At 37.9% G+C, this 24887-nt stretch overlaps 1 protein-coding gene across 4 annotated transcripts in view; it reads right to left on the bottom strand.

The window, feature by feature from the left end:
• Nucleotides 1-2250: 2250 nt before the first annotated feature.
• The window catches only part of DSE (dermatan sulfate epimerase), a 79715-nt gene continuing 57078 nt past the window's right edge, over nt 2251-24887 (bottom strand). For 3 of the 4 annotated variants that reach the window (XM_049654197.1, XM_049654196.1, XM_049654198.1), the window contains 4 exons: nt 13725-13978; nt 9000-9239; nt 6443-6650; nt 2251-4092 (listed from right to left, as the gene is read on the bottom strand). In XM_049654197.1, the coding sequence (XP_049510154.1) occupies nt 2340-4092; nt 6443-6650; nt 9000-9239; nt 13725-13978 (2455 nt within the window). In that variant the 3' untranslated portion in view covers nt 2251-2339. Of the gene's footprint in view, nt 4093-6442; nt 6651-8999; nt 9240-13724; nt 13979-24887 lie in introns of those variants that run through there. The other variant, XM_049654199.1, reaches the window with a different exon arrangement.

Genomic DNA, 24887 nt, shown 5'->3' with positions numbered 1-24887 from the left:
GCAGCCCTGAAACAGATTCCATAATTGATTACTCCGTTACAAGGGAGATTTAACATTGCTTGGTTTTCTGGGACAAAGAGTTGCTTAGTTTTATTCAAATATGCACTATCCCTGATATAAAACATGTCTCACTATAAAGAGCTGTGATTTGTTTCAGCATTTTCTTTTTTACTTAACCACTTAAGACACTGCCTCTGGAAGTTTCTTTTAAGTGAAATATGAGGTCCAATTAGAAGGGGAAAAAAACCCAGTTAATGAATTTTGCTTCAAGGATGCATGATTACCATATTTTAAAAAATTGCTTAAAAAATGAGCTAATGTGTTAGACTGGGCCATGCTATGATGACTAATTCACTGTCTGCCCTAACCTAACGAAAACAAAAGGAGAGCTGAATCTGGCACTCACTTGCGCTTTTAATCCGTATTAGAAAGTATGCCTTGAGTTTTTGGATCTGAGATCAGGTTTGCTTGGTAGCCTCAAAGAGCAATTTTCCCTTTTTTTTTTCTTCCTAAATTTGCTTTTGATCATTTCAGACAATTCATCCTTTTGAATGAAAAACAGAAGAGAGGAATCTTGAATGAGGTTAAGTAAACGGAGAAACTGTCACATAAAGCAAGTTTAAATCCCAGTAACAGCATCCATGCAGGACAAACGGAAGCATTATTCTTTTGAAAACATTATTCTTTTAAACGGTGTGTAATGACATCCTCCCTAGAGACTTCTTCCATGAAAGAAGGAAAAATACTTCCTCAGAAGTCATTTTCTAGATTCCAAGTGTAATGAGTGAAGCACAGTTAAAAGTTAAAACCTGGGTTTACTTTACGTAAGAAGGTTCAAAATTGAACCGCAAAAAAGGTGATTCTAAGAGTTTCTCCATTTCCTTGTTTTCTGTTACTTACTGATATGTCCATGAACAAAAGGGACAAGTAAAAAGACTGCCATTACTATTTTAAACCTATAAATCAGTGCATGCGTTCTTACTGTAAACTTTGAGCTAAGCATATTTTCTGTTTTCAAGGAGGAAATCTGCAAGACTCAACTATGTGGAACATCAGATAATTTACTCTTAACTTCCCTGGAAGTAGATAATTTTCTTACGCTGAAATATAAACTGTGGAATATGTTTCAAGTACTCTGTGCTCCTGTTACCACCTGAGAACTTAACTAAAATAACTATAGCAAGTTTATGTTTTTAAGTTTGGTATTTAAGTATCAGAAGTTGGCTTTTGTTCCAAATGTTTAAAATAGGATTAGACAACAAAAAGGTACGTAGCAGAGAAAGTACTTCTTTCAATTCAAACACTACTTTATAAGTTTAAGTGATGCATGGTCCAAATAAACAGCTCTCTTCAAAGATTTCAAAACTGTTGCACACACATTTAATGTAATCCAACAATGAAGAAAGACACTATAGATAAATCATAATTATGATGTTTATTTAGCAAAATAAACTTAAAGTTTTCTATTAAAAAAACATAAGAATCATATCCAAACTTTAGCTTCCCCCATCTTCTTTGGTATTGAAATCAATGTTCGGTGTATAAAATATTTTATTCTGAAGTTGAGTCACTGGGTCTATAACAGTTTTCCATGTAAGGAAAATAGAAAATTAAATTGCCTGTAACTGTCTTATTTATTGAACAACCAATGGATGCATTATGTGTGTGCAGAGACCAACATCAAGGAAATATTCATTCACTGATGTGTTTTCTACAGAAAAACATATTTCAATTTTTTAATGATCATCTGTCATCATTTTATTATGCTGTCCGAATAGTAATCCAATATGCAGATCCTGCTGTCACTTCACTGATGAACTACCCTCCAAGGAAGTGAACACTGCCATCCCAGGACTTAGCAATACTTATTTTTCAACATGATTCCACCATTAAAATTTTTCTGAATTTCTCATTATTGTGGGCTTCAGTCTTTGCCATAAAATAGTATCTGGAAACTGCTAAACATCATTAAATTAATATTAATAAAACCCAACTCTATCTAAATCTTTTTATCTCAAGAAAAAATATTACTTAAAATCAGACTTGTTGTTTCTTCTAAGGGTATTATTATATGCATTGCTAAATTAGCCAAGCCAGTTACTTCCAGAAACACCATGGGACAACCAAGCTACTCTTCTTCCTCTGATAAACCTTTGCCTTTCCAATTCCGATTTCTCCATATCCCTGCTTTCTTGTATGAAAAAATCTTCCCCTTAATTTGTTAAAATGAATCTGAGATAAAAAGTCCAGTAACAAACTAGGGCAATTTTTATTTTTATTTTTTTTTTTGCATAGACTCTTGTGACCACACAACGATCTGGCAACGCATGGCTTTAGCGCTAACACTGTGACTGGGAACAGGACGAGTACAACCACAGTAAAATACAGCTGTCTATGAGAAGGACTGCGTAAAGGCATCTTTGGCCATGCAGGCTCTGGGCCCTCTGGAAATAAGTCAGCTGCATTGCCAACATGACAAAGAAAATAGCGATGTTCAGGATCAAGAACAGTTTGGTGTACGAAGCGGAAGGGGCTCTGCTGCGAGTTGTCATCATCCGCGTCTGTCCAAACCGGCCTTTCATCAAGCCCCCGTTTTTGTGTTTCTCATACGTTACATCTGCAAAATCTAAAAGGTCTTTCATCTCTTCATCTTCATCTATGGGCAGTTCTTTCTGTGCTAGAATCTGAGCTTTCTGTCGAATCTTTTTTTCATTGACCTCAATCTGTGCAAAAATATCAGGGACCGCGTCCACAAATTTGTAGCGTTTGCCTGCCCTTCGGTTTTTCTTTGACTTGCTCTGCTGCTGCTGCTGCTGCTGCGATATGGCAAAAATCCTATCAATGGCCTCCTCCGTCTGCCTCTTGTCTGAAAATCTCAGCAGGCGCTCAGCGGTCTTCCTAAAGCTAGCTGTGTTCCGGACTCGGGACAGGATCTGCTTCTCCAGCAGCTGGAACACTGGCTTAAAATGCTGCAGGTTCTGTTCCACAATAGCAGCGTAGTCCTTCACCTCGGGCACAGTGGTGCTCTTCATGGCTGAACTCCGGTCGAACAGAATTTTCTGACGATCTGCAATGACCTGTGCAAAGGCAGACTGTCCCGTGGTCTCTCCTGTCCAAAGGTAAGTGGCGTAGGCATGCTGGCTGGTGGCTACGAACACATCCAGTTGCTGGGAGTCCCCGTGGATGCTGAAACTCTGAACATCTACAGACGGCCCTATAAAGAGGTAAGCGGTCCTGGTGATGGGACTCCGGAGGTGCATGGTGACATTCACGTAGTTTGTCCCGTTGTAGGGATAGCCCCGAGGGTATGTCACTGAAGCAAAGGTTGCTTTCTCACTGTAGCCGGTATCATCCATCCAGTACATTTTGTACAGACCATCCCGTTGCCTGATAAAAGCCCCGTGGACCCCATCTACCACTGTTTCCTCAAAGGGAACATCCACATTGTGGAAGAAGCTTGCAGCGGTCTCCAAGGGGCTGTCCTCTCCCAGGTGTATTTGGTCCACGAGGAGAAGGAGCTGTGGATGAAGGAGGATCAGATTCCTCTGCACGCTCCTCAGATTAAGCTGGGGGTTATAAGCTCCCACACCTTCCCCTCGGATGAAAACCACTCCATTTTTCTCCACTGCTGCAACCACTCTCCCCTGGCAGCTGGCGGCCAGGTCATGCTTGTATTTAGACCATTTTGATGAGCAGTCTTCCGTGACCTGACCCTCCCAGGGAGAAAAGCAGCTCTTTGACACAGCTGGGGAAAACATCAAAACATTGTTGAAGAAGGTGTACTTTGGCCCATAGAGAGCCTCAGTGATGAAAGGCACACCATTGGGAGCAAAAGTAAATGAGTTTTGATCAGGATGCTCGTGCCCGGCATTAAAATTTCTCCATCCTTTGATCCAATCTTTGTATTTGTTTCTGTGGACAATGTCATATATTGCACGGCCCCCCAGTTTTCCTGACTTGAAGGAAAGAAACGATCTATTGATTTCTGCAGGCAGGGCACTTCCGTAAGTCACAACACCCCAGTCTTCAAAATAATGCAACGTAGGGGTGCCAAAATCCGGAGGAGGAACAGATTTCAAGCTGGCATCATACCTGAAAGGATTCATTTTTAAACAATGAAATGGGTTTCTGGTGGAAGTTAAAATAACACATCAGGACTGTGATGCCACTTTGTGACGTGGCTGGAGGAAACAACACAACACTCCCCAGAGGGCCGGCAGTGTATTCTGTATTCGGGACATTTCCGGAAACACCCGTGGATAAGCATGCACAGGGGAGCACCCTTGCTGAATGGGAGAGGAGTACTTCACACCGTGGGATCCTCGGGTTTGAGCCTGAAATGGCTGCTGCTGTTCATACTACAGGGACGTTCTTCACGTAACGATTTCAGAACTGCCATCCAAATGACCAGGGCTCACAGAATTAAGTTCCCATCTAAACTAGTCCAGGGGTGCCTATTCTAGAGAACCCCGTGTTAGGATCTAGACTCTAACAAGCCTCAAGTTGTTAGGAAGTACTGTTCTGTCATGGCTGATATTACTGAAAGTTTGGTAGAGTACTTTCACCCTCTAAAAAAATAGATTTAAATAGAATTGAATTTCACACACTAGATAAAATTTACTACCAATACCACACGTAAGAATGTAAGTGGATGACAGGCGCCTGGGTGGCGCAGCCGGTTAAGTATCTGACTCTGGATCTCAGCTCAGGTCATGATCTTGTGGTTCACGAGTTTGAGCCCCACATCGGGCTCTGTGCTGATGGGATGGAGCCTGCTTAGGATTCTGTCTTTCCTTCTCTCTGCCCCTCCTCCACTTCTGTGCACTCTCTCTCAAAATAAATAAATAAACTTAAAAAAAAAAAAAAAACGAATGCAAGTGGATGAAATTCAAGAAACTATTAATACCAGGAGATTTATAATTGTGGCTACTAGTGCCTACCTGGACCCACAGGTTTTGTTTTAATCTGCAGACGATGTCATGCATTTTGGACAATAAAAGGCCTCTCGTTTTTTTATTTATGACAAATGCTTATTGTCAAATTTATACAATAATTAACATTAAACTTTCACAGTGATTAAGAACACAGGTTTGTGGCTCAGAGAGGTCCCCAAAGTAATCATAAACAAGACTGTTTGCTTTTGATGATTTGAGATAACATTTCTGACAGGTCTGGATGATTTACTGCTCAAGGGAAGAAAAGCAGGCCTAGATTATTAGCTCTTAGATACTTTTCTCTGAAATGAGTCAATCACCAATGGTAGAGTTAATCTTACTGGTGTTTGGTTTTGGCCGTTTTGTCTCTTGTTCTAGAATCTCAGGCCATCAGAAATTGTGTCTCTTTTTAGGTCTAGTTAATAATGTTGACTTAATTATTGTGATTTAACAAATCCAGATACAAGACAAACTGGTAATACTTCTCTGACTTTGGTCACTTTGCATATTCCTATAAATGGCAGAATTTGAACCAAGTGAGATTTAGCATTAATCTGACTCCTAGAGTCAGCTTTATAGGGTTCTCCTGGTCATATATTTAGGGTAAGTGAAATCACATCAAATTACTATTTTATCTGTGACAACAGTCTTTTAAAATGCTGGTTAAAGGATAACCAGTTTCAACTTTATTAATGTCTTTGTCCTCTCTTAATTTTTTAAATTAAAAAAAAAATAATGAAGAGAAGTAGAGCAAACCACAGAAGCTTATCTTGGAGTTGAAAACACATTTCAATAGCTCGAAAAGACATCAAGGATTAATGATTAACCAGTTCCCTGTAATTTTCATTTTAACTTACTGGATGCCAACAATATACTTGGCAGAACTTTAAACAGGAGGCCCTGGCTTCTCTTTCTGGGCTTAAAAGATTAAGGCAAAAAAAATTACATGGTTCTTTTATTATCAAAGTGAAACTGTCAAATACTGTCAAACACTTTTAAATAGTTTTGAAAATTTAGTAACAGCTTTGCTATTAGAAGATTATAATGCTCCATTTGCTAAAACAAAACATTTTACTACCTTTATTTATTTATTTCTTTGGTGTGATTGTCGGAGTAAATCCCAGTCTAAATTTTGTGCTTTTCTCTTTATATGATTTCAAAAATGATGGAAATCAAAACATGCACATCTATTAAATATGTGAGCCTAAGACATCTCCCAGCGTGAGAAAATCAAAAACCGCAAACAGTGATGAGATCTTACATGTAAGGAACTGTTTCTAAATGTTTCTAGCAGTGTCAAAGGCTGTGATATGAATTGAAGCTGCAAGGCGGGAGGGGGCATGGAGAAAGGGTTACAAAGTACTTTAGACAGTTGTTCTTTTTAATTGCAATAAACTAGCACCCTGTATCCCCAGGGCCCAATTCCCCCCTCCCGGCCCCCGTAGACAGACCCACGTGTCATAGCACAATTCCCCCCCTCCCCGCCCCCCTAGACCCACGTGTCATACCAGAGAAATTCTGTGTGAAGAGTGCACCAACGCTGGCCTTTGGATGGTGTTCCTGGACCTTCCACCACACGGTTCCTCCTGATTTGGTCAGCCAGCCAGTTACCACTGCCATTACGCATGACAAATTTATCCAGGAACACTAATTGGCTTTCTGGACCATAAAACCAGTTGTAATTGGAGTCTGCAATAGCCACAGTTCTTTGAAACCCTGGGGTAAGAGGTTTGACAGAATTAAGATAAATGTAAAACTGCATACTCCCATGAAGATCTAAACAATGATTTTTCAATCCTGGTTGCAAATTAGAATCAATTCTGTATCCCGGATTAAAAAACCAAAAACACAATGTCCAGGCTTTACTCCAGCCCAGTTAATCAGAATCCCTCTGAAGCCCTTCCACAAATCCTGTGTACAAGTTTGTGTCTGTTATGTGGCAGCTTATTATTGGTAACAGAAGTGCCATAGTTCCTAATGCGTATGTATACGGCCCCTTTCCTCATTTTCCAATGTCCATGCTACGTGTAATTATATTTGCGTAGACACACAGGCTATCTATCCTCTGGTGCATGGTGAGCTCCAGAACCTGGAATGAACATCAGCCCTCCTACCAACTCAACCCACGTTCTATGCCAAGATAATGACAGAAGGTGCTTCAATCTTGCATCAAATAAAGTGGAAGTGATAAGGTTTAAGGGAGAAACTCCATTTCTATAGGAAGAAAACAATTCCCATAGAAGAGCCTGCTAATACATAATGCTGGAAGTTAGAAAATGCAAAGATCATACAGGAATAGGTCAGCAAAACAAAAGCAGGTAAGACTGGATATGATCCAGGTGTTCCTGAAGAATGGGAGGCAACTCTGAGCCAGACAGGAATAATCGGTACTAGAACAGACATTGTAGAGGGAACAAAAAGAGAAATGCTGTTGAGAACAGACTGACTTTTAACACACAATCCCTTCTAAAAAAGATGCCATGACTGTATTTACATAATTTACAGCTAGTGTTTTCACTTCTACCAGCTTCATAGATGCTACTGCAAATAAGTCTTATGATAAAATGTGACTTCTGAATCTTCTATTAATCTGTGAATTCCCTGCAAGCAGATGATATGCTTTATTTCTCTCTGAATCCCCTGCCTTGTACAATGCCTGGCATGTAGATGTTTAATAAAGATTTGCTGGATTAATTGGCACAAACACATTAATCTTCCTCTTAGAGGTATTTATACTGTCTTCCAGTTTAGGATGCAGTCAGGGACACAGCTCACAGCAGTGATGTGGCTGGCTGTTAGATCTCAGCTCAAATTACAAAGCAGTGAGACCTCTTCAAGATCCCTTGCTTTAGATGGCCTTTGTTTATCAAGATAAACTACAAAACAGACCTCTCCTCCATCTAAGAATATGCAGTGAAACAATAGGGTTCTGAATGTTAAGTCTCAACTAAACTTTAAGAATCTTAGGGTTCTTTTGCTCTGTAGTGTTTTCTAGATGACTAATCCAATAATGGAAGTACTATTCAGTTCATGTGTAAACAACCAGAGCAAAAATTGCATCTAAAAATTGCATTTCACTGGGGTAAAAAAAATCCCCATCCTGATGAAAATCTACATCCTAAACTTTTCCAAACATCTTAGTCTTGTTTAGAAATGAGAGTTATAAGGCTGTCCTAGAAATGAATGCGTTCTTGAATCAAATACATCTGTTTTTAGAGCCAGTTCTCTTAGAAGCCTAAGCTACATAGCAACACAGAATTTAGAAGTTTTATAGCAATTCATTTTTTTTTTTACTTTTCAAATGTTTATTTATTTTTGAGTCATACAGAGAGAGAGAGAGAGACACAGCATGAGCAGGGGAAGGGCAGAAAGAAAGAGAGAGAGAGAGCGAGAGAGAGACAGAATGCAAAGCAGGCTCTAGGCTCTGAGCTGTCAGCACAGAGTCCAACGTGAGGCTCGAACTCACAGACCGTGAGATCATGACCTGAGCCGAAGTCAGACCTGACTGAGTCACCCAGGTGCCCTTACAGCAATTCATTTTTTTATTTTTTATGTAATTTTTTTCAATAAACTGTTTAAAGAAAACACCAAAGCTCCAGCAAATACATAGGTGTAATCTTTCATTTTGAATATATATATATATATAGTTCGGAAATAAAAAACTAAAAACTAAAAAATGAAAGAGACTCAAGTTATGATCATTCGTCAAGGAAAATTACCATGTAATCATAAATGTTTATATTTTGTGAAGATTCATGAAAAGTAATTTGTATACGTACCCAAGTTTTACATCTACAAAAATAAAAGTACTATGGGGGCTATGAATTGTATCTGATCCATTATGCTCCAAGTTTTAGAGTATGTAAATCACAAATCCTCACATTAATTCCCCGAATATTCTGGTAATACATAACTCTTGAATTCTTTATTTTTTTGACAAAAAGTCTAACCTCAGTATGACTCAAACCTCACATTTCTTCTCCTCATCTAGCCCATTTTCATAATCAGAAACAAACATAATTGCTAATGCTTTCCCACTTTCCCACTTCTGATTCCTCACTGTACCTGGTAGGATAGTTCTATACATAAACGCAAAGTGTTGTTTCAGCCATGGGTGGCCAAAGTGGTTGATATCAAAGTGCCTCTGAACGAGAAACATATACTGGAAGAGGGATCGAGTGGTGTAGCTGCCATAGGCAACTCCTTCATAGAGGGAGCCATCCGTCACCTCTCGGAGCAGGACCAGAGACTTCTCCATGATGGTCAGAACTTGTTTGGTCCATAAGTATGCTTCTTGGAGATACCCTGAAGAATGAAAACACACGGATACAATCACTATGGCTCTAATAAAGCATAAACAAAATTTGGCAAAATGATAGCCGAATAAAACCCTCTGAGTCATCTGGCTAGTTTATATTACAAATGGCATTTTGCAAAACTCATTTATCAACATTACAAACAGCATTCTGCTAATCTAGGTTTGGGTCAGGTCCATGATGTGGGTTAAAAAGTTCTTGAATACAAGTCCCTTATTAAATGAAGATAAACCTTGAAATGAGTACCGCTGTTAAATAAACTGAAACCTCATCACATCTAAGATAACTTTATGTCTATATGTAAAGATCTTGTATATTGAGATTTAATTCAATTTTTCTAAATTAAAAAAAAAAATTTTATTTGTTTTTGAGAGAGACAGAGCGTGAGCGGGGCAGGGGCAGAGAGAGAGGGAGACACAGAGTCCGAAGCAGGCTCCAGGCCCTGAGCTGTCAGCACAGAGCCTGACGTGGGGCTCGAACTCACTAAGTGAGAGATCATGACCTGAGTCGAAGTCGGACATTCAACGGACTGAGCCCCTTGGGCACTCCTTCAAGTTTTTTAAAAACTACTACTTGAAAATATTTTTGAAGCTTAATACTTCATACAACTTGCACCATTATTTTATAGGATTTTTAATAAGCTGCAAATACGATAAAGCCTAAGCAGATAGTCTTCAGTTTGTCCTGTCATTAAAGACAGTTTCTCATTCTTCATGTGCTTTTAGATTCCAGAGGATCTCAAAAGGCAGCACAGCGGGGTAGAGAGACCATTGGAGTGACAATCTAATGGTAAAAATGATCAACTTGGAGTTCTGAACCCACCTAAAATGAGGTCCAAAATTTGGTTCAAGCACTCAAGCTGTCATATTTTTCAATTTCTGCAACTGAAAATTAAAGGCCTACAAACTTTATAAAATTCTTTTGACTCAAAAATGCTAGTTTTCTATAATTCTTGCAAGGCTAGCATTTTGGTAACAGTAACAACTCACATTTCTAAAACATTTATAATCTCCACAGCACTGAACACAATCTTACTTAATCCTTTTAACAATTCAATTAGGCATTGTTACTCCAAAATTACAGAAAGCTTGCCTTGTTCAAGACCTCTGACACATGACTAAAAGTGAACAGGACTTTGATCTGAACCTAGGTCTTTAGATTTCAGGTTTGTTTTGTTTGCTTATATTTAAAACATAGAACCAGTGAGGATAAAATTAAGCTCATTGCCTCCTGATGTGGATGGAGTTTTGTGGCTTCACCCCCACAGACATGTGTGTGATCACCAGTGCCAAACACTGCCACAGCTTACTACATGTGCTGGGGGTGAGGGCTTCCAGGGGCCCCGGGACCACAGACCCCAGCCTAAATCCAAGGTCCCAGGCTATGCAGGACCAGGCTCCCATCTCATGAGGGCAGCACTGTTCTCAGGCTCAGCTTTGCAGAGGTGACTGTTAATTGTACACTGACTCCTCCTATCCAGCTCTACACCTGACATGCCAGTCTTCTGGAGAGTTTTCAGTTTCCATTCTCTAATCATTAGGGTTTAAAATTCCAGGGGTGTCCGGGTGGCTCAGTCAGTTGAGCATCCAACTTCAGCTCAGGTCATGATCTCACAGTTCGAGGACTGCTGGAGCCCCACATCAGGGGCAAAACACGACAGCACAGAGCCTGCTTCGGATTCTCTGTCTCCCTCTCTCTCTGCCCCTCCCCTGCTTGCGTGGTCTCTCTCAAAAATAAATACACATTAAAAAAATAAAAATTCCAGTCATCATCTTTTTCTTCTCCATATCTACCATCTCCAAGTGATGCTTAAAATCAGGCCTGCTGATATCGCATTACCTAGCTTTTCCTTATTTTTTCCTTACAACAACCTTGTTCAGGAGACATGAGGCAATGTCTACCTTTGTAAACTTCAAATCTGTCAATATGAGGCGCTGGGATTGTTATTGATGCTATGCTCTGTGTTTATCTACCATCCATATAGACCTTGCCTGGAATGTGCTTCATTATTTTCATTATCCATACACCCTGTCAATCTTTCAAAGTGCTATGAACCTTCTTTAACCCACCTAAAGAAGACTGTTTTCCTGAATTCAAACTTAATACACTCAATTGATATTTAACCATAGCTTCATGGTACCTCTTACTTTATTCTCTGTTGCTATTATAACTATTGCATAATCATTTAAACATTTCACATCTATCTTCTTTGCAACTGATGTGTAAACTGCTTATGTGTGATCTTGCGGTCCCTGTGCACCGAGTTCGAATTCTCCCACTTTTGAGATTTTATGTGAGTCTGCTGAGAACTACCAATACACTAAGCTACCTAGTCAGTATCTACGAGGCTGGTCTGGAGAACGCGGGATTGTTGAAACAGCCTGTGAGGTAGCCCCTAAAGGTAGTGGGTATGCCAACAAAGCCAGGACTGTAAGCCTGATTATTAACTGAGATGTGCAGGGCCAGAGATTTCACCTCTTCGTCTGTCCAATCGTCTCATAAATGTGTACACTGCTGGGGCACCTGAAAGGCTCAGTCGGTTAAGCTTCCGACTTCGGCTCAAGTCACGATCTCACAGTTTGTGAGTTCAAGCCCCGCATCGGGCTCTCTACTATCAGCACAGAGCCCACTTCAGATCCTCTGTCCCCTTCTCCTCTGCCCCTCCCCAGCTGTCTCTCTCTCAAAAATAAACTTAAAAAAAAAAAAAGCGTACACTGCCTATGTGGGGGTTCTGTAAGACTGTATCCCATAGTTCTGAGCAACCAGAACTGTAATCACAAAATAAATGCACAATGAAAACTCCTGCCAGGGGAGAACTACACATTTTGATCCAATCTGAACCAGTATTTTCGATGCCTGCATACTTTCTGGAACAATTTTATCTACCACAAAGAATGAAGAAGTAAGCTCTCTTCCTGCTACTAAAGAACTAAACATTTATATAAAGAAATAACACTATATTGGGCTAAAACCAAGGATCCGGGCTGAGACCTAGCTCATCTTGGGTTCCTTCCACCATTTCATGATGATGTCATTCCACAGGCATTGGGATTTATAAATACTTTGAAGGTTTGCATTTTAATCTTTCATTTTTTAATTAATTAATTTATTTATTTATTTTCATTTTCATCTTTTAAATCTTGTTTGTTTTTGTAAGAGTAGGGGACAAAGGGAGCTAGGATGAAACTCTACCCTCTTAAAGCTTTCCTTAAATTATTATAAATTGAATCTCTATTCCAAGAGAGGCAACAAAATGTAATGGAAAGAGAGTAAACTTTGAGTTTGGCCAGAACTAGGTCCAAATCCCAGCTACCTTATATGGCTAGTGCGATAATTAAATAAAACAGGGAAAAGGATTAGCACGTGTCATATGCTTAGGTAATGTTAGTTTCTTTTCCTCTAAGACTAATTAAAAGTGATGGCTGGTTGGTAAGACAAGGGAGAAAGCTAGACTTGAGGAAATCTGATGTTGGATAATCTACAAAATGCATACTAAATCTCATGGGGAAGTAGTCAAGAGTTCTGTTAGATTTGCCTATTCCAAGTATATATTTAGTATCCTAATAATTCACTGTGATCTTAGGGTTGCTTTTCTTAAATACAGTCTTATTTAATCATTTGTAGACTTTCACAGGTGTTGTAATTAAGTCAGAATTATACAAGCAGAGAAAATGTAATAGCAGCAATTACATAATACATTAATGCAAAGTAGCTATGTGATCCACAAAAGTCACTTCCAAATTTGAGCTAAATGATCTAGATTGGTTGTTTGCAGTCTTTAGAGAAAAAAAGTAGTGTTGTAATGATAGACATCTATTTGCAAAGAACAGTCATTTCAAATAATAAACCACCCACTTAGGTTTTAAAAAGATGAACATATGGGAAGGGAGAAAAATAAAAAGGGAGAGAGAGAAGGAAATCACAAGAGACTCTTAAAGACAGGGAACAAACTGAGGGTTGAAGGAGAGACGTATGTGGGAGACAGATAAGATGGGTGACGGGTATTATGGAAGACAGCACTGGGTGTTATGTTTAAGTGCTGAATCACTAGGTTCTACTCCTGAAACCAATATTATACTGCATGTTAACTAACTACAATTTAAATACAAATTTGAATGAATGAATGAATGAATGAATAAAACTAAAAACTCCATTTATCCAGGATGGCTGTCTTCACTGTCAAAATTCTCTGGGAAAATGAATTTTCACCACTGACGGTGTGCTGTAAGGATATGGCTTGGCACAATCAGAAGCCTTACTTAAATAACCTGCAGGCTAATATAACTAGCAGAAATGAGGAAAGAGATGTGTCTCAATTCTCTAAGGGATGTCCTAGGTATTACTTCATCTCATGAACTTAGTTGGGATCTGACCATGAACATATATACTAAGGCTAGATACAAAAATGCTCTGCTCTCAAGGCAACTGTGACTGATATTGGCTTGGGCATCCCCTCGATTGTGTCCACACGCACCTTGATTCATCAGAACTAGGCTTCCCGTGAGCAAGGCCATGCAGTTGGTGGGTTGGTGATTGTGGAGGTACTGAAATCCCCATCCTCTTCGGTATGAAGTTTCATACATATATCCCGAGACATTGGCAATCACTTCAAGAAACTTCTCCTGCTGTGTCTTACTCAAGTAGTTGTACAAGAAGTCATAGGCAGTGGCAAAACCAACCAGGGAGTGAGCAAGCGGGACTTCATCCCAAGGAGCGTCTTTCACCAGCCTGCAGAGGAAAATCAACCACGTGACTGAGTGCAAGGGTCTTATAGCGTTCATCCCACTTTTCGAGTATCTGTTTCTTAGAAGGAAAGGGCACCACTGAAGACACAATCCAAGAGGTTTAGTGCCTCACAATTAGCTTCCTTCCACCGTAGACACAAGCATAAGGTTCATCTCATGGGAAAATTACAGAACAAATGATTTTTTTCTCTCAGATTTCTGGCAACATCAAGATGTTGAGAATTTTTACTTTTGACTTTTTACTTTTGACGAGAGGTAGAAGGATATGGTCAAAGAGATCTAAAGCATATAACATGTAGTGGCAGGGCAAAATTCTCAGGAGTACCCATTTCACCAATACTCACCCTCCCCTTTTTACCTGTGTAAGAGGTTCTCAGTTTTATTCTTAGGGCTTCCTTGCCAAACCAGTGGAACATGTACATCCCATCTTATTTCCCATAGGCAGGTCAAGGTGAAGGTATCATAGCCTATGAAATCTAGTTAAAGTGAGTGAAATGAACTGATTCTAACTCAGATTTCTACATCTTGTTCTTTCTCTTAAGATGAACTGCACTGCCTTTAGGTCCTTTGAGTAATAACTTCCAGAGAAATGTAAAAGCTGACCTGTGAAATATGAAACCGTCACTTTCTGGGAAGCCAACTTTCTGCTTAACTTGCTACATTATTCTGCAAGTGTTTTAATACTGTGTGGCCTGCATTACAGAGGAAGCTTTTTAAAAGGGATCTTTCACAATCACAATTCTACAGAACTATCCAGAAAGCCCAAACCATCTCAAGATGTATGTGACTAATCTCTAGGAGAAGGACACAAGTGAAGGAAGTGCTGTACGGTTGGAAGGTTGAAGAAAATTCTTGATTGGGGATTAAATGAAAGCTTAATATTTCTATGCCAGGAACCTCCTGACCTCTTGGCAATCTGGTGAAGCCTCAGCCTCTTAACGCTCTAAAATTCATAAGATAGATTACGTAGGGATATAAGGAAAACTATTACTTTGACATCTAACTATTAATACAGAGTTTTTAAAAATTGTGATCTCTGTGCTTCTTTATTACGGCACTAAAAACCAAGATTTAACAGTAGAGATAGGAACTACCATAATTTATAAGTCGTGACAAGCATAAGCAAGAGTGTCTATAATACCTATAATGGGACACGAAAATATCTCTCTGCAACAAAGTTACAAGTTCTCCCAATATTACTATAGCGGTTACCTATGTACATCATTTGGAAGAAATGCTAAATTTCAGTCAGAGTCCGTGAAAACTAAGATGCAGTATTTCTCCCATGCAAACCCCAGAGATCCCAGGACAAGGATACTTAAAAATGTTCTGAAAGGGGCACCTGAGCAGCTCCGTCAGCTGAGCGGCCAACTCTTGATTTCGGCTCAGGTCATGATCCCAAGATGATGGGTTCAAGCCTCACGTCAGGCTCTGGGCTGACCATGGAGCCTGCTTAAGATTCTCTCTCTCTTCACACACACACAAATGTCCTGAGAGACCACTTCCTCTAGACTATAGCCTTCTTTTAGGAGTTTGTATGAAAGACATGATCTTAATGTTGCCTTCTATGGTCACCCTGCAGAATTCCAACTAACAGTATCTCATTTCCCTTTGTCACTTTTTCTGTCCTCTTTGCATTTGTGTATGTATATATGTATGTATGTGTGATTGCGTATGTACATGTACATGTATATGTATGTATACATATACATATGTACATGTATCCTCTACCAGGTGTTAAGTTCTACAAGTGCAGGGTTTTATTTTTGCCTCTGTTGTATTCACTATAGGATCCCTAACCCTACAACAGTGTCTGACACACCGCAGATACTCAGTAAACATTTTTGGAAAAAAAGGAAAAAAGAAGGAATAGGCCTATAAGACCAGGCCACACTGTTAACAGTGAATATGCGATCATCATGAAATCAGGCATCCGGAGAAATCTCTTGGCATTTGATAATTTCAGTGTTTAGTTAGCTGTGGTGATATAGCCTGGTGCTAAACTAACTAAGGTTGATGAGTTTTTTAATCGTTTGGTCACAGACAAAGCAACTAGCATGTACTGGTTGTAAACACACTATGAAGAGTATGAATGAACCCTCCACTTCCAGGGAAAACAACTTATCCTGCAAGCTCACTGTTAGGGAGTTAGGAATACAGTCTTCACTGACTCCTGGTGGTTGCTAAGCAAGCCAGGCAGAGAGTCCAGGCCATTTGTTTCCCAGCCCCTGTCTCTGCGCCATGTCACGATGCATCTATAAACGACAGCATACGTACCTGGCCATGGGAGAGCTGACATCAGTGAACCGCTACCATCGCCCCAATCCTGACACATCTGATTGACCAGGGAACTTATTTTCGTAGATCAAAGAACACTTATTATTATAATTCTCATCCTTCAGGAAGTATTATTATGCAATTTATGAAATTAGGCGAACTATGAAATCTCCAAGATGCCCCCATATACTTGCTTATTCCAGGCAGTTCCCAACTCAACAAAATGCTAGTATACTGACTTTGAAAAAAAGCTGATACCATCCGGCTCATCACTGTATCATTATGAAATCTGACCTGTAAGATTATATTTCTAAAAGGCTGTCTAAATACTTTACCAATACAATTTGACCCAGCCACAGATTCAAAGTGCAATGATGGGAGAGAGCATATTTTACTGTCATGGAAACCAAAGGAAATTTGCTCCTAGCACATGGATAGCAGCAAAGTAACTATCTGATTCAATGTGACTCTCACTACTGGTCAGTAAATCTACTGGAAAAGTTGGTTAAGTGGTGAATCATTAAAAAAAAAAGATACAGGTATTAACTTATGAATTTTACTTCAGCTTAACATATCCGTATGTACATACATTCATCAATCTTTTGAAGGTGAGATAAAAGCCTTTTTTTTAAAAACTGTGAGTCTAAAGATTGGTTTCATTGTTCTTTCCTGCAAAGAACACACACAACACATCATCACAATTGCAAGCTTTAGTTTCTTTATAATATAGAAATTAAAGATATTAGTGAAGGAATGCAGAATCCTTCCAGATTTGCATATTTTTCCCTAACCTTTTACAAATCTCATCCACAGTAAATTATATGATAGCAATCTTTTACAGTAAGTCATTCCAAAGCATTTAAGTTAGTTTTAGAAACACTAAGTTTTTTCTTTTTGAACTCCTACTTACTCACATAATATTAAAATTGTATAACTACAAGTATTGATGGCATTGGCATAAAGTCATTTGAGAATACAACTGGTATTTGCAAAAACACTTCACTCTGCTGGTGGGAACAGAGATGAATGGACATAGCAGAGGACAGCTGACCAACCTTGACATTAAGCATTTTGTGAGAGTTGCTGCCAGTTGACACAAGGAATGGAGGCTAATTTCACTGGCGAGTCAGTTAAGAGGAGGGTTAGAAAAATGTTTACTGTAGCCCTCTTGTTATAAACTATACCTTCTTCCCTTACGGGCCAATCTTAAAGTAAGGTCCATGGATCTCCAGGGCCTTAGAGACTCTTTGAGGGAATCCTCAAGTAAAAATTAGTTTCCTGATAATACAAATACGTTATATGCTGACATTTGCACTGATGGTGCCACAGCACTTACAGGTTAAAAACACTGGCACCTTAAGCAAGAGTCCAGCAGAGGTACCAAACTGCTCTAGCAATCCTTGCCTGATTCTGCATACTGTCATGAACTCTAAGCTACACACACAGACACACACACAAGCCAGTTTCACTTAAGAATATTCTTGATAAAGGGGGCACCTGGGCGGCTCAGTCAGTTAAGTGTTTGACTTAGGCTCAGGTCACGATCCCACAGTTTGCAAGTTTGAGCCCCGCTTTGGGCTCTGTGCTGACGGCTTGGAGCCTGCTTGGGATTCTCTGTCTCCCCCGCTCTCTGCCTCTCCCCTGCTTGTGCTCTCTCTCTCCCTCAAAAATAAATAAACATTAAAAAAAAATTAAAGAAAGAATATCCTTGATAAAGTGTGAAGATTATTAATTTTATCAAATCTCAAATCTTTGCGTATATCTCTTTTCCATATTCTGTGTGATGAAATGAAAACTATGTAAAAAGCACAGTGGACACCAAAGTGCAGTAACTATCACAATGAAAAGAAACTATGCATTAAGAGCTGAAGTAGCTCCTTTTTTTTTTCCCATGAAACATCATTTTTATGTGAGAAAATGACAAACTGACAAATTGCAATTATTTAGACTTAGGTATTTAAGTGGAAGTTTTCTTGAAGATGAAGAAGCCTGCTGGCTCAAAGAAAATTGAAAGCCTTTGCTGCCAATGACTAAATACGAGCTTCCAAGAGAAAATAAGAATTTTAGAAAACGTGTATCTACTACCATGTGCTTAAGAGTTTACCAATACATAAAAGTTTTTCTGATGAGGTCAGTAATAACAAATGTAATTTATTTTTATACTGTATAACTAAATACATCAACACTTGGAAGACTGGAATAACTCAGCAAGCAAACATTCAAAATACAAAAGGCAAGATATTATAAAACCATGCACAGATAAAAGATCCCCTGGACGTGCAAAATCTACCAATGGATTATTCTACTAATTAAAAGATGGGAGCTCATTAACATGGCTTCAGATCCCGTACCTTTATGAATCAGAGTCCATTTAAAACCAACTTTTATGCAACGTCTACTTGTCAAGTTCTAGTATAGAATCAAAGAATATCCATAATTTTCTGAAAAGATTCTTAAAAACTCTGTCCTTTTCAAGCACATATTGATATGAAGCGGTTGTATTTTCTTCATATATAGAAACCAAAACACCACACTGCGACAGACTGAATACAGTAGGCGTGCAAAATCTGCAAGAATGAGCAACAAAGATCTCTTGTGCTAAATGCTTTGTTTCAAAAAAGTATAGTTCTTTCTTCCTAAAAATATGTTAATGTTAATACAAAATGGACCTCTCACCCTAAAAGGAAAAAAAAATGAACCTTTAAAATGAATGCATACATGTTTTAAATATCTTTCAGCTTTAATTTTTAACATAGTAAATATCAATAGGTATAGTCTTCACAAAGCTCTTTGATGGTTTCATTAATTTTTAAGAGTGTAAAAGAGTTCTGACTCTAAAAAGTTTCTAAAAAGCTGCCTAGACCACTTTCAGAGATAAGTTTAAGTGAATTTATGTGAAACAGAAGGATATGAACACAAAAATGAACTATTAATGGCCTAGGTTGGGGGTATGGTGTTGGTGAGGAGAGGAATAGAGGTTATCAAGATATGCTGCTTCCATGAATCAAGATGGCTACAAAAGGAAGAAAAGTGGCATAAAAATCTTTCCAAAATGCAATAGCTTCATTGATCCAAATTTTTATAATAGTTTTATATGAACAGACTGCCTCCATTATCATAAACGCCTTTTGAACCATCTATTATGTACAGAGTACAGTGGGCATCCTTAGAAGTCATACTTAAAATTGGACAGTTTACTTGATAAAACGAGTAAAAAGAAGCTTAACAATAATATTGGCATCTATTTTTATTTGTATAGATTTATGATCAAATGACTGTATTTAAATTTTTTTCTTAAAGCTCTAATAGATACATAGTCTTTCAAAATAACCATCTGTGAAAAGATTAACATTTAGTATTACAAGGTTTACAGAATACTCTACTTTTATGCTATTTCATTTACACAAACACTGTTAAGGTAAATGCTTGGAATAACAGATGTTTGGTGTTTAAAATCTAAGAGGGGTCAAAAAATCACTGATATTTATTTAAATGAATCAATAGTATAGAAAAAATAAATACTAGAAACAATGGGACAACTTGTAACTCCCTTTACAATGTTATTATGGTTATTAGTCCTGTTTTCTAGCACATTTTACAGCCAAACAATTTTATGTCATACTTTTCCATATGTAACTATATCTTGAAGGTCATGATTTGATCCATGCTATAGGCAAATTTATACATTTTTATAAGCATGTTTAAATGAAGCTCTACTGCTTGTTTAGCTTTTACAAAAAGCAGAACTCAAAAACAATCCTTTTTCTCTGAGGTAACATTTAGTTTTATTAACCTATAAAATATTTAGTAAATTCATACAGAAGATTCATGTTAAAAAATCTGGCTTTAGGGGCTTTTGGGTGGCTCAGTCGGTTAAGCATCCAACTTCGGCTCAGGTCACGATCTCACAGTTCACGAGTTCGAGCCCCATGTCAGGCTCTGTGCTGACCCCTCAGAGCCTGGAGCCGGCTTTAGATTCTTTGCCCCTCCCCCGCTCCTGCTCTGTCTGTCTGTCTGTCTGTCTCTCTCTCAAAAATAAACATTAAAAAAATGTTCTTTTTATGTTAACAAAATCTGGTTTTAGACACTTGATATTTATAGCAATATAAATTTAAGAAAAATGAAAGAAGCTTTAAAATAATTAGGAATTTAAATGTAGAACATAGCAATGAACACTTCAGAAATTATTCCCAAGGGTAAACTTTACAGGCTGGAGCAGTACCAACTTCACTTTTACCAGCTTCACGGCTGTTGTGTCTACTGTATATTAGCCACACCTCTGCCCACTGTGTGCCCTGGGTCACACCACCCAATTATGCCAAAATAAGGTCAATTCTACCTTAAGATGTAAATTAGTCTATTCACTCTAAAAGCACCCTGAAGACAGTAATCTGACAGAAAGTCATTCAATTTTCAATCAATTGCCTTTGTGTGCTTAGAAACAGCTTCCAATAAGTTAGGAGAGTCATGTAGTACCACTGTTTTTAAAACATGACTAATGGCAGCTGTGATTCATCTTTTTTCCTTCCGTAAGTTAAACATGAAAACTAACTATGAATGTTAAATGTCAGTAATACATTAAATATCGTAAGTTATTCCTATAAAATTAAGCCAAAGGAAGTGGATTTCTAAGCTGTGTGGCCTTGCCTGTGAAGCACATTGGGGCCTCGACAGTGACTTTCCAAGGAGAGCAGAATAAACCTGGAATTTAGAGAGACTTGATGTGGGGGCCTCTGAGTGGGTGGCCAGGTATCCAAGGGGCATATTCAGCTAAATTCTGGCCTGCCTTGGTGTCCATATTCTAAGTGTTTGATCAGGTGGCTAAGAGTGGCATTTGCATCATCAAGCAAAATTCACTATTTATAACTGGGAGGAAACAGAGATGTTGTACTTCATATTAAGCGCATAGCATGTGCCAAGCCCTTTATGTACTTTATTTCATCTAATCTTCAAAACTCACATTAGGTATTACATGTCCATTTTATAAGCTGTAAAAGTAGTATTTAGAGACAGGAAAATTACATGCTTAAGATCACACAGTTAAGTTAAATGGTGGAGCCAAGAATGGCATCCAAGATCATCTGAATCTAGAATCATTTTACTTCTTTGTGAGGGAAAGCACAGTGCTTTCAAAGAAAGTCACCAAGTTTGCAATAAGAACCCGGCCAGAAGAAAGTGCTAGCGTTAACACACCTACCAAGAGCCAGGCAGAAGGGCACTTAGGCTGAAACACATTACAGGGTTCCAAGTCCTGCCATTTTCACGACACCAAGGAAGATACAAGGTAAGAAATGTGGGGAAAAAAGGCAGACATTAGAAGAGATACCATGATTCTGTGTCCATATGGTTGCTCAACACCCACCCAAGGAACATGAGATACCAATCATGAAGAATGCCTGAAGCAACTCTTTCTCTCTCCACAGACATCCACTGAGCCTGGGGCTCCCAATATTCTACTCTAGGTACGGTTGGTGAAGGGGATAGTGGGCCTGAACTTGCATGCTCAGAACCTTTAGCCCCTTAAGCAGGACAGGGCTACAATAAACAGAAATGGTCAGTGAGCTTCCTTTTTAACATCTACTTTATTCCCTACTTGGTAAAAAGTATTGCTGGAAGGAATATATATACATTAAGAGATCTTCAGGAAAAATATCTTATCACCCCTAAAAAATAAAAGACATTTTCTCCCACTATCTGTATTTCTATATTCATTAAATTACTAGATTCAGTACAGCAAAACATTACCACTTAATTTCATTTTAAAGATGAGAATTCAGTATCCCAAATTTTAAAATCTAAAATACAAAAATTTAGTTTAGGTTGGCTTCACTCAAGCAGAATATTGAGGAATCACTTATGTGAAAGCAGAAATTAAAGAGAATATTCTTTTTTACTTAAAAAAATATTCTAAATAATGTGTAGAGAAAATTAATTAATTTGAATGTCAAAATATACTAAGCTAAATGAGTAGTGTTGTTCAATGGGAAAAGGCACTGCTATGCCATTATTCCAATGTTTAGTTCACTGACACAAGTCTTAACCAAACATCCAAGTGTGCCATCCAAGCATAATCTATTTAAATAGAATCAAATAGCTTTTATGATTTTAGTCCCTTTTAGCTGACCAGTGGGGGCTAGTGTCCAGCCTGAAAAGATAAGGGGGAGAAACATGATAGGCAAGATGATTCGAATTTGATAACAAGACCTCTGTTTCATTGGAATGGCAGAGCTCAAAGGACCCTAGTCCTTACCTATCAAATTCTAATGAAAAACTATCAAAGAACCCATTATAATGGAAAAATTGGGAAACCTACAAAGACTAGGAGAGAATAACACAGACTTGCCTATATTGTTCACAAAGTTTATTCGAATGATTTTTGCACATTTAAAAAAGTATCTTTGTATTTTATAAGTAGAAACACACTTATATGTTACATACACATTTATACGTTAACAATGTAAAATATGTTTCAAAGGGTTCAGCAGGACAGCTTATTGCGTCATTGCTTCAGTCAATGACTATGCAAGCATACAATGATCATGTAAGAAACAATGCCTTAAAATTGTCAATTTGATTACAAAAATTAAGCATGCAAGAATAGCCAAGGAGGTCAATTAAAAGAACAATGATGGAGGGTAACTAGCTCTGCAGAGAAGAAAACATGCTCTAAAGCTTCACTAATCAAAACAGAGTGGTGCTGACATATGAACAGAAAGACACACAAATGAAGCAAAACAGAAATGTGGAAATTTGGCACATGATAAAGGTGGCATCAAAAATCAACAGGAAAAAGAAGAATCTTTAAACAAGTTTTTTGGAACAACTGGACAGTCATTTGAAAAAAGATAAAACTGAATCCAAACCTCATGGAATACAACAAAATAAACTCTAAATAAATTAGGCATCTAAATGTAAAATATGAAATCACAGTACTCTTAGAAGAAAAATGGATGAATTCCTTTGTGACCTAAGGAAGGAAAACCTTTCCAACCATGACTCAAAAACAGAAAGCACAGAAAAATAAAGTGATCGTTTTGGCCATATAAAACTTTAAAAAGAACTTTTGCATAGGGGAAAAAAATACCACAAGCAAAGTCAAACACAAATGACAAATTGGGAAAAAATACCTGCATCATATACCTTGAATACAACTACACTTATCCAAACATACAAAAAACTCTTAAAATTAAAAAAAAAAAATCATGTCATTAGAAAAATGAACAGAAGACAAGACAGTTAACAAAAAAGAAAGGTAAATATATCTCCCCTCCCAAATTCTCATCTCATAATAAAAGAAATGTAAATGAAATCAACAATAAGGTAACATCCAGATTAGTAAAATATCAAACTATGACAAACACTCTAGTAAAAGCTGTAGAGAAATGAGGTCACTGTCAAAATGCTGTTAGAGGTGCAAAATAGTACAAATCCTATAGGATAGAGTTTAGCAATAATTTAACAAAATTATACAAACATTTTATCTTTTGACCTACTTCTATTACTTACAGAAATACAGCTCCACAAAGACAAAAGCACATATGTAGGTTGTTTTCTCAAGGATCGTATGTAATAGGATTCTGATATGGCACATTGTGAACTATGTAAATGTTTCAAATATTTCAAATTAAATATATGTCAAATAAATACTAAAGTGAAATGAATGTTTGGGATTTGATTCAAAACGAAATGAACAAACAGGGCAATATGTTCCCCAAAAGAATGAGATAAATCTCTAGGAAGCAATCTTAATGAAATACAGATGAATGCTTGCCTGATAGAGAGTTTAAAATAATAGTCATAAAGATGTTTACCAAAGTCAGGAGGGCAATGTATGAAATAAGTAAGCATTTCAACAAAAAGAAAATATTAAAAGTACCAAACGGAAATCACAGGGCTGAAAAATATAACAATGAAACTGAAAAATTTGATAGAAGGATTCATCACCAGACTAGCTCAAGTGGAAAAAAGGAACAGTAAACTTAGAGACAGGGTAGTGGAATTCATCCAGCCAGAGAAGAAAAAAAAGAAAAAAAGGAAAGATAGCTTAAGGGACTTAAAGGACACTATGAAGAGGACCAATAAAAACATTATAGGGGTATCAGAAAGAAAAAAGAGAGAAAGGGACAGAAGTTTATTCAAAGAAATAATGGCTAAATTGGGGGAGAAATGAACAGACATCCAGATACAGATAGCTCAAAGGGTTAAAAATGATGAATCTAAAGAGACCCACAAGATACATTTAAATTGTCAAAAATAAAAGATAAAGAAAGAATCATAAAGCAGCAATAGAAAAGTAAGTCGTTAACATACTTAGGAACCCCCCTAAGACTATGAGCAGATTTATCTGCAGAAACCTTTCAGGTCAGAAGGGAGTGGGATGACATAGTCAAAATGTTTTAATAATAATACTAACAACAACAACAACAACAACAACAACAACAAAGACCCTGCCAATCAAAAAATACTCTACCCAGCAAAGTCGTCCTTCAGAAATGAAGAGATAAAGCTGACTAAAACAAAAGCTGAAGGAGCTCATCACCACTAACCAGCCTTACAGGAAGTATTAAAGGGAATTCTTCAAGTTGAAACGAATGGATGCTAATTACTAACACGAA

Source organism: Panthera uncia (assembly GCF_023721935.1).
Source record: "Panthera uncia isolate 11264 chromosome B2 unlocalized genomic scaffold, Puncia_PCG_1.0 HiC_scaffold_24, whole genome shotgun sequence".
Lineage (NCBI taxonomy): Eukaryota > Metazoa > Chordata > Mammalia > Carnivora > Felidae > Panthera > Panthera uncia.
The sequence above is the reverse complement of the archived record's forward strand: the minus strand, read 5'-3'. Positions and strand labels throughout refer to the sequence as shown.